Source organism: Hibiscus syriacus, unplaced genomic scaffold, assembly GCF_006381635.1.
Source record: "Hibiscus syriacus cultivar Baekdansim isolate YM2019G1 unplaced genomic scaffold, ASM638163v2 tig00109936_pilon, whole genome shotgun sequence".
NCBI classification, from domain to species: domain Eukaryota; kingdom Viridiplantae; phylum Streptophyta; class Magnoliopsida; order Malvales; family Malvaceae; genus Hibiscus; species Hibiscus syriacus.
The window spans coordinates 712,410-729,462 of NW_024062533.1; the positions used below are offsets into that span (position 1 = coordinate 712,410).

The 17,053-nt window shown below is 36.2% G+C and overlaps 1 protein-coding gene across 1 annotated transcript; it reads left to right on the forward strand.

The window, feature by feature from the left end:
• The first annotated feature begins 903 nt into the window (after window positions 1–903).
• Window positions 904–9,153, forward strand: LOC120210837 (agamous-like MADS-box protein MADS4). The gene is made up of 7 exons (XM_039209503.1): window positions 904–1,133; window positions 7,388–7,466; window positions 8,319–8,486; window positions 8,602–8,643; window positions 8,722–8,763; window positions 8,839–8,981; window positions 9,063–9,153. The coding sequence occupies exons 1-7, from the start codon at window positions 949–951 to the stop codon at window positions 9,136–9,138; spliced, it is 735 nt and encodes a 244-aa protein (XP_039065434.1). The 5' UTR covers window positions 904–948; the 3' UTR covers window positions 9,139–9,153.
• Window positions 9,154–17,053: the final 7,900 nt, after the last annotated feature.

Below are 17,053 nucleotides of genomic sequence, written 5' to 3' on the forward strand. Positions count from 1 at the left end.
AGTGATTTTCATGTTTGCGCCTAGAAGCCTTATCGGATTGGCGGATCATCTAGCCAAAGAAGGGATGCGCTAGTGTGAGCTATTTAAAGCATGATGGTGAGGGTTAATTGTCAGCGTCGGTTAGTTTTGTATCTGCGTTCTGCTGAAAATTATATGTATTGTCCTAACGCTTTTGTTAATGGTTGTCCGTTTTTAAAGTTGTAGAGTTGTATTTTTTACTAAGTTATCTTGTACTTTTTTTTTTCAAATTAGGTTTAAAGAGGTTTTTAATGAGAACACATAATTTCGATTTTCAGTTTGTTTCTTTAAATTCTTAATAAAATTATATTTTGACAAAAAAAATAACTATAGAATATCTTAAGACAACGATTTGTCTTAAAAACCAAAATACCAAAGACAGATTCCGACATGGAAAGCCGAGCCGGAGAGAACACCGAGAAGGGTAATATCGCAAAACATATTACGAAAGGTTCACCTTCTTAAGGTTAGGTCACACGATTGCCCGAACCCTAAATTGATCAGTTGAGTCATTACCAAGCCTGTCTGCTTCTCCTGTCGACACGTAGCACTGTCACAGTTCGCTTTGCATTTATTGGTTAAGGTTTTCCAGCTTCTTCGTCTTTGGCTGCTCTCCTTTCCTCTACCGTTGGATCAACCATCTAACGGTTGAACGTACAAAAAAAAATAGGTACCTTTGGGGAGAGAGATATAAAGAGAAAATAAAACTCCTTTTGTTTAGGGATGTCTTATCATTTTGTTTAGTGTGTAAAACAAAGCAAAAGATTCTGGTTTTGATTAGAATTAGATTAGAAAATGATGATAAGAGAATAAAAAGGGTAGAAAGAAGAAGAAGAAGAAGAAGAAGAAGAAGAAGAAGAAGAAGAAGAAGAAGAAGAAGAAGAAAAGAAACATAGTGTCATTTACAGCGTTTGGGTTTTGTTGAAAAAAATGGGGAGAGGTAGGGTTGAGTTGAAGAGGATAGAGAACAAGATTAACAGGCAGGTGACTTTTGCTAAGAGAAGGAATGGGCTTTTGAAGAAAGCGTATGAGCTTTCGGTTCTTTGTGATGCCGAGGTTGCTCTCATCATCTTCTCCAATAGAGGAAAACTGTACGAGTTTTGCAGTAGTTCAAGGTATATCACCAAAACAACTAAACCCATCCTTTCTCTCCCTCTCTGTTGGAAATAAAACACTCACACAAACAACTTTTATTGAAACTCAAACAAATATTACAAGAGTACTCTCACTCAAAAACAAGAACTACAACTCACTCTTATAAGACTTTGCTTCTTCACTCACTTAGAAGCTCTTAATTTTTCTTGATGCTTAAAACTAAAATGGGAAGGGGTATTTATACTACTCAAGAACAATCCTACACCACACAAATAAACTAATTTAAACCATTACAAATTCAACAAATATCTAACTCTCACCTAACTAAATTGATGTAAGCAATGACATCATTAATTAAATGATGTAAGCAATGACATCTTTAATTAAATGATGTAAGTAATGACATCAATTTAGTTTGGGTTTGGGTTTAGGCTCCCATAATGGATCAAGTTTATGATCCAACACCCTCCCTTAAACTTGATCTCGTGACCCCTAGTAGGTTCCTTAATCTTAAGAAGTCTTCGCTGGTCAGTGGCTTGGTAAAAATATCAGCAACTTGATCTTGTGACTTCACATATTCAACTTCCACATCTTTTCTTGCAACACACTCCCTTATATAGTGGTAGCGAATATCAATGTGCTTGCTTCGATCATGGAATACTGGATTCTTTGCTAAGGCAATGGCTGACTTGTTGTCGACACAAACCTTGGTAGGCTCTTCTTGTATCAAACCAATCTCCTTCAATAGATTTCTAAGCCAAATTGCATGACAAACACATGAGGTAGCAGCAACATATTCCGCTTCACAAGTGGATAATGTGACAATCGGTTGTTTCTTTGACATCCATGTGAATGCAATATCTCCCATGAAAAATACGAATCCAGTAGTGCTCCTTCGATTATCTATGTCTCCACCCCAATCACTGTCGCTATATCCAACAAGCTTGTAATCATTAGAAACTGAATAGAACAAGCCAAAGTCAATTGTACCTTTCAGATAGCGAAGAATTCTCTTTGCGGCTTTAAAATGGGTGGTTGTTGGGGATTCCATGTAGCGACTAACCAATCCAACTGCGTGAAGAATATCGGGTCTCGTGCAAGTTAGATAGCGTAGACTTCCTACCAAACTTTTGAAGAATGTTGGATCTACACTTTCGCCTTCTTTATGTTTGGTCATCTTGATCCCGTATTCTGCTGGTGTGCTTATTGGCTTACAGTTCTCCATCTTGAACTTCTTCAGTATCTCCTTTGCATAGCTTTCCTGTGAAATGAAAATTCCATCATTTTGTTGCTTAACTTCAATGCCAAGGTAGTACGCCATGAGCCCCATGTCTGTCATCTCGAATTCTTTCATCATCACATCCTTGAATTCATTAAACATGCTTGGGTTGCTTCCAGTGAAGATCAAATCGTCCACGTAGAGGCACACGATCAAAATATCTTCATCTTTGATCTTGATATATAGAGCATGCTCGTAGGGACATTTGTTGAAGCCATTCTCTTGGAAGTACTTGTCGATTCGGCTATTCCATGCCCTTGGTGCTTGTTTTAGCCCGTAAAGAGCCTTCTTCAACTTCAACACCTTGTCTTCATGCCCTTTGACTTCATAGCCTGATGGTTGCTGAATGTAAAGTTCCTCTTCAAGAACTCCATTTAGGAAGGCGGACTTTACATCCATCTGTTGTATCTTCCACTTGTTTTGAGCTGCCAAAGAAATGATTAGTCTGATAGTCTCCAATCGAGCAACAGGAGCAAATACCTCATCATAGTCAATTCTAGCCTTTTGACTATAGCCTTTAGCAACTAGCCTCGCCTTGTGCCTTTCAATCTCTCCTTTGGTGTTTTGCTTTGTTTTATACACCCATTTGACACCTATCGCCTTATGTCCCTTGGGAAGTGAGGTAAGTTCCCATGTGTCATTCTTCTCGATGGCCTTGATTTCTTCGTCCATCGCATCTCTCCATTTCTTTTCTTGTACCGCTTCTTGAAAGCTCACTGGTTCACAATCGGCAAACAGACAAAATAATGTAAGATTATCTTGTCGTTCAGTTACCTCATAGAGATCTCTAAGGCTTCTTGTGCGTTGCACAACTCTTTCACTTTGACTCCCACTTGACGATGATGAAGGTGATGAGTCTCCTTGAGTGGTTGATGTTGGTGAAGTGGGTGGAGTTGCAAGCTCTTGTTGAGATTCATCTAGTTGCTCCCTCATTGTCTGCTCATCATCTTCAAACAGAGGAAAGAAATTGAAGTCATCTGTATGAGAGTTAAAATCCCATTCTCCTTCTTCGTTGAAGACCACATCTCGACTAATCACAAACTTCTTATTGTCTGGATTGTACAACTTGTAGCCCTTCGAATTAGCATCATAGCCGATGAAGATAAAACTCTCGCTTTTATCATCAAGCTTCGTTCTTCTCTCGTCTGGTACGTGAACATGGGCTATACTTCCAAAGGTTCTCAAGTGGGAAATGCCAGGCTTTCTTCCACTCCATGCCTCTTGCGGTGTCTTTCCCCATACACTTCTTGTTGGAGATCGATTTGACAAGTAGACTGCACACGATACTGCTTCCGCCCAAAATTCTTTGGGTAGTTTCTTGCTTTTGAGCATGCTTCGTGCCATGTCGAGAATTGTTCTATTCTTTCTTTCTGCCACACCATTTTGCTGGGGGGATCTAGGAACTGTCATTGGTCGACGAATTCCATTTGCTTCACAGAACTCTTGAAACTCCTTGGAAGTAAATTCTCCACCTCGATCGGATCTCATGGCTTTGATCTTTCTACCGCTTTCTCTCTCCACTGCTGCTTTGAACTTCTTGAAGACTTCAAAAACTTCTGACTTCTGTTTCAAGAAATATACCCAGGTTTTTCTTGAAAAATCATCAATGAAGAGAAGAAAATAGTTATTGTTACCGAGAGAGCTTGGCTTGATCGGTCCACACACATCGGTATGGATGAGCTCAAGTGGCTTCTTAGCTCTTGTCTCTGACTCCTTTGGAAAGCTTTTCCTGAATTGTTTCCCGACTAGACACCCTTCACAGAGCTGGTCAGGATGGTTGATGTGAGGTAGTCCTTTCACCATCTCCTTCTTAGATAATAGCTCTAGACCTCCAAAATTGAGATGCCCAAATCGAAGATGCCAAAGCCATGATGCATCTTTGTAGCAAGCTTTCAGGCACTTTGCAACATCATTTTGTATGTTGATCAAGAACATTCTATTCTTTGACATCGGCACTTTAGCAATGAAGTTATTCTTATCATCTTTTATAGAAAGATTATAATTATTCATATGAATATCATAACCTTTCTCTACCAATTGCCCTAAACTTAAAATGTTACTTTTCATATTGGGCACATAGTAGACATTTGAAATAAATTGATGTCTCCCATCTTTCAAACGGATAAGAATGTTACCTCTCCCTTTCACTGCTATTGTGGAATCATCTCCAAACGAAACATTTCCACTTACTGACTCGTCTAGCTCCACAAACATGTCTTTCCTTCCACACATGTGATTGCTTGCACCACTGTCAAGATACCAGGAATTTGCTTGGCCACCATCAGTTTCCTTTCGTGCTAGAAGAAGAGTTTCTTTGCCATCTGTCTTTTCCTCCACGTAATTGGCCTTCTCCTCAATTTTGTTGTTGGGAGCTCTACATTCTGAAGCATAATGCCCAAATTTTTGACAATTATAACATCGAATTTGAGATTTGTCATACTTTGAGTTTGGATTAATTCTTCCACGGCCTCGTGTTGAGCTTTCTCCTTTCTCATAGTTGTTGTTGGAATTGTTATTGTTGTAATTCCAGCCTTGTCCACGACCTCGACTTCCACCTCGTCCATGGCCTCTACCTCTGCCTTGGCCACGTTGGTTTCTATCATTGCGTTGGCTCTCATGCATATCCTTGAGTTGCAGCTTGAGGAGTTGCTCAGTAAACTCATGCTTCTTTTTATGCTTCTCTTCGTATGCTTGCAATGATCCTTGGAGCTGTTCGATCTTCATTTCTTCCAAGTCTTTAGTTTCTTCAATCGTCACGACGATGTGCTCAAATTTGGGATCCAACGAACGGAGTATCTTCTCTATTATCCTCACATCGTCTAACTTTTCACCATTTCTTTTTAATTGATTAGAAACAGCTACTACTCTTGAGAAATAATCTGAAATAGACTCAGATGCTTTCATGTTTAAGGATTCGAATTCACCTCTTAATGTTTGGAGACGAACCTTCTTCACTTGCTCGGATCATTTGTAAGAGGTTTGCAGCTTCTCCCACGCTTCCTTGCTAGAGCTTGCACTTGAAATCTTTTCAAAACCATCATCATCTAATGCTTGATAGATGAGGTAGAGAGCCTTCTTGTCTCTCTTTCTTGAATCCTTCAAAGTTGTCTTTTGATTTGGTGTAAGAGTAGCAAAAGCATCATCATCCGCAGGCTCATTATAGCCTTTCTCTATGATATCCCACACATCTTGTGATCCAAGAAGTGCCTTCATTTTGATACTCCAATTGTCGTAGTTGTTGTTGTTGAGTGTCGGAACTTGGAATGGTGCCATACCATTTGCCATATCTCTCAATATAATGAGATTTTGTAAAATCCGATTGCACGGATGAATCCGGAATGATGAAAAAAAAAACTTTGGAGGGACTTGGACAACTCGGTCAAGGGCTCCAACTCGGCTGAATCGGCTCAACTCGGTGAGTCAACTCGATTTTCTAGCAGCAGTCTTCCGGCGGTGCGTGGCGGTGCGTCAGAACTCAGATTGAGAAAATTCTGGCGGCGTCGTATTCCTCTCGTCGAGACCTTCGATCTTTCCAACTCGCTCTGATACCACTTTGTTGGAAATAAAACACTCACACAAACAACTTTTATTGAAACTCAAACAAATATTACAAGAGTACTCTCACTCAAAAACAAGAACTACAACTCACTCTTATAAGACTTTGCTTCTTCACTCACTTAGAAGCTCTTAATTTTTCTTGATGCTTAAAACTAAAATGGGAAGGGGTATTTATACTACTCAAGAACAATCCTACACCACACAAATAAACTAATTTAAACCATTACAAATTCAACAAATATCTAACTCTCACCTAACTAAATTGATGTAAGCAATGACATCATTAATTAAATGATGTAAGCAATGACATCTTTAATTAAATGATGTAAGTAATGACATCAATTTAGTTTGGGTTTGGGTTTAGGCTCCCATAATGGATCAAGTTTATGATCCAACACTCTCTCTCCCTCTAAAGTTGAAGGGTTTGTTTTTTAAGGTCATAAAACGAAGCCCCCCTCTTTCTCTTTCTTTATAGCTGGCTTTGAATTCTGACCTTGAAACGGTGGGATTTTTGCTGTTTTTAGGTGTTGAGAGTTTTGAGAGAAAATAAAGAGGAAAAAGAGTGAAAATTTATGAAATAAAGTGATGCTTGAGTTTTGCCGTTTCGGTGAATGTCTTGGCGTTTATGGCAGTGCCTGTGTGGTTTTCCCCTTCTTGCCGATGTTAATTCTTTAGCATCTAAACCAAGACAACTGTTATATTGATTACCCTAATCCCATCTCTTTCTTCTTTCATCTTTCGTCATCTGATTTTCTTCAATCTCTGATCTAACTTGAAGAAACTCGAAGATCTGCTGAGGATTAGCTTTGAATTTCAGGAATCAATTCTTTTCTTCCATGTCAAGTTTAGATCTTCATCTTTCCCTTGAATTATTATAAATTATGTTTGATCAGTGTGTTCAGCTCATGAGTAGGGTTTTATTTCGGAGTTCGATGATTGATTTTCATTTGCTTTTTAAGAAGAAACAAAACAGATAAAGAACCAATGGATACCTGTTAGAGATGTTTACGACCAAATCAAAACAGGAAAGACAAACAAGAGACTTCACCACTGTCATGTCTGTTTTTCAGATCCGTCTTTTCTTTTTCTTACAAAAGAACTTCCTTTGTTTCCAATGGATTATATTGTATTTCTCTCTTTCTTTGTTTCTGGGAATTTTAATTACTGCTTCAATCACTTGAAAGTGGATGGAGACATCTCCATGGATGGTTCTGAGTCTTTCTAGGGTTTTTGATTTCTCCAAAGCTGCTTCCCCCCCCCCCACAGGTTAGGGTTTTCGATTTTCAATTATTTCAGGTTAAACGAAACTCTAAACACCCAGGTTTCTCTCAGATCTATATTTTTTAGGAAACTGAAAAAATTTATGTTTTTTTCCCATCTTTTTCCATTGATGCATCTTGCATTGTGAGAAAATTACTAAATTTTATGGCTATGCAGCATGATGAAAACATTGGAGAGGTACCAGAAGTGCAGCCATGGAGCTCCCGAGACAAATGTTTCAGCTAGGGAGGCTCTGGTAATATGCTCATCTCTGCAACTTTTTTAAATAAAATTAATTATTTATTAAGTAAATTTCAACCAAATTAATTATAGATTAGAATTTAGATTTATATCTAATACAGTTAAACTTCTTATTATTTATATCTACAACATCTATGATATATTCATATTGAAACGTAAATTCGAGATTCAGAATTTCAAATATATGAAGAATTTTAAAAAAAATTAAATCAATTTGTGTCAAATTAATATTATCATTTGTTTGTGTGATAGTCTAGATAATATTAGGAATCTGTAATCAGAAAATAAATAAAACAAGATTAAAATAAAATAAGATAGTAGACGGGTTTTGATGCGATTTAATCTTATCTATCTTAATCGATGATAAAAATAATAATTCACTATAAGTGTAGTGATGATGAAGGCTAGAATTATGTTGAAATCCGGTGTATCTCTAATTAATTTTTTATATCCCTACAAAATTCATATATGCAATATAAACCTCAAAAGTTGCATGGACTAAAAAAATTACAGTTCTTGAAAAATATTCTCTCATAACTCTAAAAGCTATAGGACCTACCAAATATTTATAGGGAAAACAAACTTTATTCCATAAGAATTCTTAACTAAACGAACTTAATCATTAGGTGATTTTTAATTAATAAAATTACAAGAAAATCCATCTTAATTTCTAACTCAAATTTGAGTCAATATCCATTATTAACAGCTTCATACAGTAGTAGGAACAGGCGTGGTTGCCTGTACGATTGTGCATATGTTTTTCAATGCTTAAGTTTTCTTCAAATCTGGTGTTTAGTGGCAAACGAATCCATGCTTTAAATTCATCATTTTCATGGTGTCTATGTAGGAGTTGAGCAGTCAGCAGGAATATCTGAAGTTCAAAGCACGATATGAAGCCTTACAGAGGTCCCAAAGGAATTTACTAGGAGAAGATCTTGGCCCTTTGAGCAGCAAAGAGCTCGAGTCGCTTGAGAGGCAGCTCGATTCATCGTTAAAGCTGATCCGATCGACTCGGGTATGCTGATCAGATTGCTTTCTTATCCTTTTAGGAAATTGCAGTGAAAGAACTTTGCTAATTGTTTGTGTTTCTAAATAATAATCAATCTGATCTTTGAGTATATCTGTTGTAGACTCAATACATGTTGGATCAGCTCACTGACCTCCAACGAAATGTATACCCTTAACTTATTTACTTTCAAAATGATTGAATTCCTGGGTATTGCAACTATGTGTCATTCTCTTTGATGCAGGAACATCTACTTAATGAGGCCAACAGGACCCTAAAACAAAGGGTAAGTTCCTTTTTTAACTTCTAAGATTACCAAAGACCATATTCAATGACTTGAGAGAACCAATTGTTTTTGCAGTTGATGGAAGGGTATCAAGTAAATTCACTTCAGTTGAATCCAAACGTCGAGGATGTCGGCTACGGCCGACAACCAGCTAATCAGCCTCAGGCCGGCGACGTCTTCTTCCATCCATTGGACTGCGAGCCGACATTGCATATCGGGTATCACATATATTCATATCTGAATACGTAGCTATAACAATCTACGGCTTAACTAACTGTACCGATTGTGTTGGATTGCAGATATCAGCCGGACACGATATCGGCCGTCACCGGGGGTCCGAGTGTGAATAATTACATGACGGGATGGCTACCATGACTCTGATGATACATGGAATAAATATAAGAAAGCATGCATGCAAAGGTATCAGCGCATTTTATCATCTGTGTTTGCATGGTTATTTGTGTGTAATGTGGTGGATTTAATTGTATTAACTTTGGTGACTTCTTTTTAATTAGGATGCCACTGCGCATCTCTCTCTCTCTCTGACAACTTTGATTCCTTTTTAAATAATGTGTTGTTGTTTGCCTGTAAGAAGATTCCAACTTTGAGCTTCATCTACATAAATTAGTTTTTTTTTATCACAGTACAAGGAACTATGTCCTTTTAGGAGAATTATTTTAACCCAAAATGATGTTGTTTTAGCTTGAATCTAATTTGAGTATGTTTTCTTATTATTGAGGTTAATTATGATTTGATTATTTCTCCTTTTCAATTTATTTAATTTAATATTTTTTCACTTGAATTGATTGTTTTAAACCTAATTTTATTTCTATTTTTACACAATTTAACCATCAACATGTTTAGTTATTTATTTAATTATTATTAATACATGTTTTCTTGTTTCATTTATTTTTAAAGCGTACATGATATAAAAAGTTTTTTTTTTTTATTTTGAGAAATAAAAATTTGTTGTTTTGCTGTGATAAGTAAAGAGATAATGTCCAAAGCTGTTGGATTGTGATATTTATGATTATTCATAACAAAGAGATATTCATTTTAAAACCAAAAGAACTTTTTTTAATTCAAAAATTAATGTAAATATTTTTTATTTCCAAATAAATATCGTAACCCTTAGATATGGTCTAGGAGCTACAACTGAATCAAATACGAGATCTTAATAAATCAATGCCACAGATTAAAGAGGTTGAAAGCAAAATGTTAGCACGGTATAAAATGATAGCTAAACCAATTATGCATCTGGATAATCTGAAAATAGAAACAGAAACAAAGTGAGCTGCTAAGCTCAGTGTGCCCTCTAAATATAAATAATAATTTAGATATTTCATGCATGATATAAAAAAAATCAAGTAATAGTAAAACCAAATATTTATTATCATAAAATCATACAAAGTTCTTCACAACCTTACCTCTTGTCATAGACGAACAAAACAGAAAACATTAACTGTTGAAAGGAACATGAGACCTCCAAAGTGGACCCAAACCATAAAACAGAAATCAGGATGGATGTTACACTCCGAGAGGAGCTCGAGTTAACCTTCAAGGAGGAACTCATCAGAAATCAGAAACGGGGATGTTGCCCTCCGTAGAGGATCCCATGTAAAAATAGAACGGGGATAAAATATCATGCAGAATCAGGATGGGGATACAATCTCATGCAAAATTAGGACGGGGATACAATCCCATGTAGAATCAGGATGGGGATATAATCTCATGCATAATCATAACGGGGATTATGCCCTCCATAAAGAATCCCATGTAGAAACAGGAATGCATCAATGCACAGATTTAAAATGATGCAATAGTAATCAGAAATCAGTCATAACTCAAATACATATAATCATAATACGTACATATCATATCACACGACATAATATCAAACAATATTAAAGGTATCAAACATGTCAAATGGATACACTTATAATAACTAATCGATGATGCCTAATCCTTACGCTTCACACGATCAGTAGTACTAGGTCCTACGGCCTGGAAACTAGGGGTGAGCAAAACTCGACTAAAAAAATTGATTTTTTTTTCAATTTCGAGTTATTCGATTCAAGTTATTCGAGTCAATTTCGTTTCCAAGTTCGAGTCGAGTTGAAATTTTGAACTTTCAGATTACTCGCAAAATACAAAATTTGACTAAGTATTTTGACAATTTTACGATTTAGTCCCTGATTTCATTATTTATTCAATTCCTCCTTCATTTTAAGTCCATTTTTACCGAATTTGAACCACATGCTCCTAAAACATAGTATAATACATGTGTACTTTCAATTCCTCTTTTTGATAACAAATTTTTTATTTTTCAATTTAGTCCTTCAAATTTTCATTCTCCTAATTTATTTTAACAATATCATGCAGAATAAGGACGGGGATATAATCTCATACATAATCATGACGGGGATTATGCCCTCCATAGAGAATCCCATGTAGAAACATGAATGCATCAATGCACAGATTTAAAATGATGCAATAGTAATAAGAAACCAGTCATAACTCAAATACACGTAGCCATAATACGTACATGCGTACATATCATATCACACGACATAATATCAAACAATATTAAAGGTATCAAACATGTCAAATGGATATACTTATAATAACTAATTGATGATACCTAAGCCTTACGCTTCCCACGATCAGTAATACTAGGTCCTATGGCCTGGAAACTAGGGGTAAGCAAAACTCGACTAAAAAAATTGATTTTTTCAATTTCGAGTTATTCGATTCAAGTTATTCGAGTCAATTTTGTTTCCAAGTTCGAGTCGAGTTGAAATTTTGAACTTTCGAGTTACTCAAAAAATAAAAAATTTGACTAAGTATTTTGATAATTTTACGATTTAGTCCCTGATTTCATTATTTCTTCAATTCCTCCATTTTAAGTTCATTTTTTATCGAATTTGAACCACATGCTCTTAAAACATAGTATAATACATGTGTACTTTCAATTCCTCTTTTTCTATAACAAAATTTTTATTTTTCAATTTAGTCCTTCAAATTTTCATTATCTCCTCATTTATTCAATTCATCATTTATTTTAAGTCTTTTTTTACCAAATTTGAACAGCATGCTCATATACCACAATAGAATACCTTGTAACTTCAATTGTTATATTGTTATTTTTTTACTAAATATGTAGTCTCTTTTTTATTTAGTCCCTTAACTTTACATTTTATTCAATTTGATCTTTTGAATACAATTGTTTGCAAATTCCTTCTTCCCATCAATTTCTTGACTCATTTGTACTATTATCAATATTTTATCCTCAAACTAATTTCTTTAAAATATAATATTATCAATATATTTCATAATTTTAGATTGTATTTGATTTATTAAATAACATTATAATATGAAAAGAATATATATATTATATGGTTAGATAGTAAAAAAATGGAACAAATCCTAGCCATAATACTATAAATAATTATAATAAAATTAGTATAGAAACTCGAATAACTCGACTCGAATTTCTTAAACTCGACTTCACTCGAAATTTTTTTAAGTTAAGTTCGAGTTGTAAAATATGACTCATCAACTCGAATAACTTGAAATATTTGACTCCACTCGACTCGATCGAATGCTCACCCCTACTGGGAACCTAATAGTGACATAGCACTAAGTGATTACCAAATAATACCTCTAAGACTTTTAACCTAGTAATTAATATTTATGCGCATCTCGAGACAGGCAAGTGAAATCAAACTGTCGAACGAGGAGGTCAAGATCTACCAGAGAGTGATACGGAGATACATGATCAACTTCTGGAAATAACACCAAAAAGTGAGTTCAAAAATCTCATAATTTACTTAACAAAATTACGACTATAAACGATAAATGATGCAAAAAGGGCTTTTGGATCATAAATTGGCAAAACGGACTACATAAACGGATTTAGGACGTTGAAAAAATGAAGATAATGGTCTTTAGAAAAAGTCAATGTGTCAAAGTCAAAGTCGATAGTCAACGGTCAAAGTCAACAGTATATAAAAAAATCAATGGTTAATGGGTCGGGTCAACGTGTTTGATTTGATCAAAGGGGTTTGTCGTTTAAATGGGTTGGTTCAAGCAGACCTGTCCAAAACTGCTTCAGTCTTTCAGTCAGACCGGTTCAATAGCTTGAACCGACAGTTACAAAACAACTCCCACACGTGCAGTGGCGGCACGTATGGAGTGGCGGCACGTGTGGCGTGGAAGATGCCCTCTGGTGGCGGGAACTATGGTGGGATGGGTTTAAAAGCATGATCGGGGTAAGTCATTGAGGGCTGTTATAGTTCACTTAGCTTGGTGCGCTTATCTCTAATATATTTGGCATGAACGAAATGGGACGTTGCCTGGTGCTAAGTGATGTGAGCACACCAACACCATCTTCAAAGGATATGGAAGTAATGCCACATGGACCAATAACTCGATCAAGAGCCAAACTATTCAGGGAAGCTCTTACTACCAAATACATTAAAACCTTTAAATCATTTAAGAATGCATCCCCAAACAATAGATTATATAATATGTTTTATGTTGACATATAATATAATCTATGAACCATATATTTATATATTTATATTTTATATTACTTAGCTTATAAAAGCTTTCTTTTGTAGGTACATGTTCGGCCACATGATAGGAGCTGATTTAAAGCTAGTATGGGAGTCAATGAGCTAGGAAAACTTCCATAAGATGACTCGGGAGATCATGAAGAACAAATGATGAAAAGTTGTCAGCTGACCTCCGAGCTCATAGCTCACTTGAGCTGGACTTTTGAGCTAGCTAGAGACTTCTTTTCAGCTGGAGAGTTACACCATCATCTTCACCATACAGAGCACTACAAATATGGTCTAGGTCGAATTTTGTGAATTCGTACCTTTGCGCGAAGAGTTGCCAATCCGAGAAGTGCCCTTTCACAAGGAGCTGTCCTAAGACTCATTGACATGTATTGCATCTATGGCCAGCTCATATTCAGCTCAAACACATGGGAAGTAGCTCAAATGATGAAAGGTTGCCTTCCACAAATGTGACCTTTCATAAATAGTTGCTGCCCCATTGACGCCATGTCATCTAGAAGCAAGTTGGATGCAAAGTCACACCTAAGTTGCTGCTCAACTTCACGCCAAGTAGGAGACACACCATAAGACTCCAAGCCACCCATGTGAGTGTCTTATGACCAGCCCACACATGTTCCATGCGTGTGGATGAAATGGGCGCCAAAATGAAGAGGGTTTTCTCTATTCGGCCTAAGCATCCTTTTGATTCAAAATTGGCGCCAAGATGAAGAGCAAGGAGACCATTCAGCCAAGGACATCTTCATTCATTAAAACATCATGTATTTCTATTTAATAGTCATGTATTTAGCCGAATGGACACCTATTTATTCGGCCAAACCTATGCTAGCCTATAAATAGGCTTGGATATTTCATTTGTAAAATAACCCTTTGATAATTATAAATCCTTTGTGAGATTATTCTCTCTTCAAGTTCTTTTTAGAACTATATCGATTAAACAAGCCTTTCTAAAGCTTGTGGCGTCATTCCTTCACCTTGATACTTCTGGTTCCTAGTTTTTATAACTAGCGGGTCAAAGTCCTTACTACCATCCCTTATAAAACTTATAAGAAACGGGTCCTTGCTCTTTTATAGCATTGGTTCATTCTTAGTTTTATAAGATACAATCTGTCCATCACCATTATCACGCCTATATCATCACCATATTTCATCACCATTATCACGCCTATATCATCACCATAGTCCATCACCATATCACGTCTATATTATCACCAACTTCTAAATTTCCATTTCTTCATCTTTGAATTATCCTTCATCCTCAACAAGGCATTCGTCCATCACCACCATTGGAGGCCGAATCCATCATCACTTGAAGGATCATTCTACAACACTTCCGCAGCCCTTCTTTGATAACTATTATATCTATTTCAATTCTTTCCATTTCCTTTCTTAATTACTCATTTACTTAACCAATCATTCTTCTTTGTGCTGATTACTTTTCAGTTCAAGGTGTAGCATTTGGTGTCTCTCCTAGATCGGGAAATAACAAGGTTGCCATCTTCTCCATTATTGAAGAAGCCTGGTTAGCCTTACATCAAGCGGTAATCAGAGCTTTGGTGGATTGACATTCAAAGTGCTACAACAAAAAAAAAGCAATGAGAAAGAAGAAAAGAAAAAGAAAAGACTCCTACAACAAAATTGGAGTGCAAAAGAAAGAAAAGAAGAAAATCAAAAGCAAAGAAAAAGTGAAGAAAGTTGCAAATACACTCAAAGAGAAGCATATTACAATCTGCCCCAACAACAAACTTGACGGTGGTATCCTTGTTGTTTCTTGTGAAAGAAGATAGTAAGTGTTGCAACTTGAGTTGTAAGTTATCTTTATTTTTTATCATTTCATTTCTTTATTCTTTCATCTTTTCTTATTTCATTATCATATCTTTTTCTAAACCTTTTTCTATACTACCTTTATCATAACCATTTTCTATTCCTAACCATTCTAAACCGACGCACAAACTAAAGAAACTTGCTTAATCTTGAGTTAGTTCTTAAAAAGGACCCACAAGATAGAATTGAGCGGTAAAAGGCAAACGAGAGGGTGAGATCAGAAGGGGGATCAAGAAAAAGCCAAGGAACATATCCCCGAGTATAAACACGAGAGTGAGTGGAGTGCAATCTGAAATTTTCTTTGGAGTGATCAAGTGAGGTTTTGTGAGTGTGCTGGTAAGGTTTTCAATTCATTTTACTAACCATGTCACAAGAATTGTTTGATTTCCATTCAGTTTCAAGACAAGCTTTTGTCATTAAAAAGGCTTTGAGCACTCAAATCATAAAAGATGATCAAAGAGAAAACATATTCCATACTCGTTGTCATGTAAACAACAAATTTTGTTTTATGATCATCAATGGAGGAAGTTGTACGAATGTTGCAAGCACTCTTATGGTGGAAAAACTTGGCCTGAAGACTTCCAAGCATCCAAATCCATATAAACTTCAATGGTTAAATGACGGTGGAGAAGTAAGAATCACAAAGCAAGTTGTCATTCCATTTTCAATTAGTAAATATCAAGATGAAGTTCTATGTGATGTTGTACCAATGGATACTGGACATATACTTTTGGGAAGACCATGGCAATCCAACCGAAGAGCAATCCATGATGGTTTTACCAACAGATATACTATCATTCATAATGATAAGAAATTCACTTTGACGCCACTATCTCTTAGTCAAGTGAATGAAGATCAGATTCATTTGAAGAAAAGCATGGATTCATTCAAAAACAATGAAAAGAGATGGCTAAAGCATTGAACATCTATGCTGGAAGAAAGGAGATTCGGAAACACTTGTTGTCACATAAGGCTTTAATTGTACTAATGAACAAGGAAAGTCTATTTTTAACTAATCTCCAAGAAGGTTTGCCTTCTTTTGTTGTTTCTCTTTTACAAGAATTCGAAGCCATGTTTCCAGAAGATATACCAAGAGGACTTCCACCCCTTTGAGGAATTGAACATCAAATCGATTTCATTCCCGGTGCAACCATCCCAAACAAACCAGCCTATAGAAGTAATCCGGAGGAAACAAAGGAACTTCAAAAACAGGTTGGTGAGTTAATGGAAAAGGGGTATATTCAAGAAAGCCTAAGTTCATACGCTGTTCCCGTTTTTCTTGTACCAAAGAATGATGGATCATGGAGAATGTCTGTAGATTGCCGAGCAATTAATCAAATTACCATCAAATATCGTCATCCAATTCCAAGGCTTGATGATATGCTGGACGAATTAAGTGGTGCCACCATCTTCTCCAAAATTGACCTTAAAAGTGGATATCATCAGATTAGGATGCGAGAAGGAGATGAATGGAAAACCGCTTTCAAGACAAAGCAAGGATTGTACGAATGGTTGGTTATGCCCTTTGGACTAACCAATGCACCTAGTACTTTCATGAGGTTAATGAACCATGTACTCCGGGCCTTTATTGGTAAGTTTTGTGCGGTATATTTCGATGATATTTTGATTTATAGTCATACTTTGGATGATCATGTGCAACATTTGAGGTCAGTACTTGAAACTCTCCAAAAAGAGAAACTTTATGCCAACCTTCAAAAATGTTCTTTTTGCACTAACAAGCTTACATTCTTAGGATTTATTGTAAGTTCACAGGGACTTAAAGTAGATTCGGAAAAGATTAAAGCAATTCAAGACTGGCCGAGACCTATATCAATAAGCCAAGTCAGAAGTTTCCATGGACTTGCAAGCTTTTACCTGAGATTTGT

Bases quoted from the DNA above. Each gene is read 5' to 3' on its own strand.
- LOC120210837 (XM_039209503.1), top strand. From the start codon at position 949: ATGGGGAGAGGTAGGGTTGAGTTGAAGAGGATAGAGAACAAGATTAAC. The intron at 8,644-8,721 runs GTATACCCTTAA...TCTTTGATGCAG, and splicing joins TCACTGACCTCCAACGAAAT to GAACATCTACTTAATGAGGC. The intron at 8,982-9,062 runs GTATCACATATA...GTTGGATTGCAG, and splicing joins GAGCCGACATTGCATATCGG to ATATCAGCCGGACACGATAT.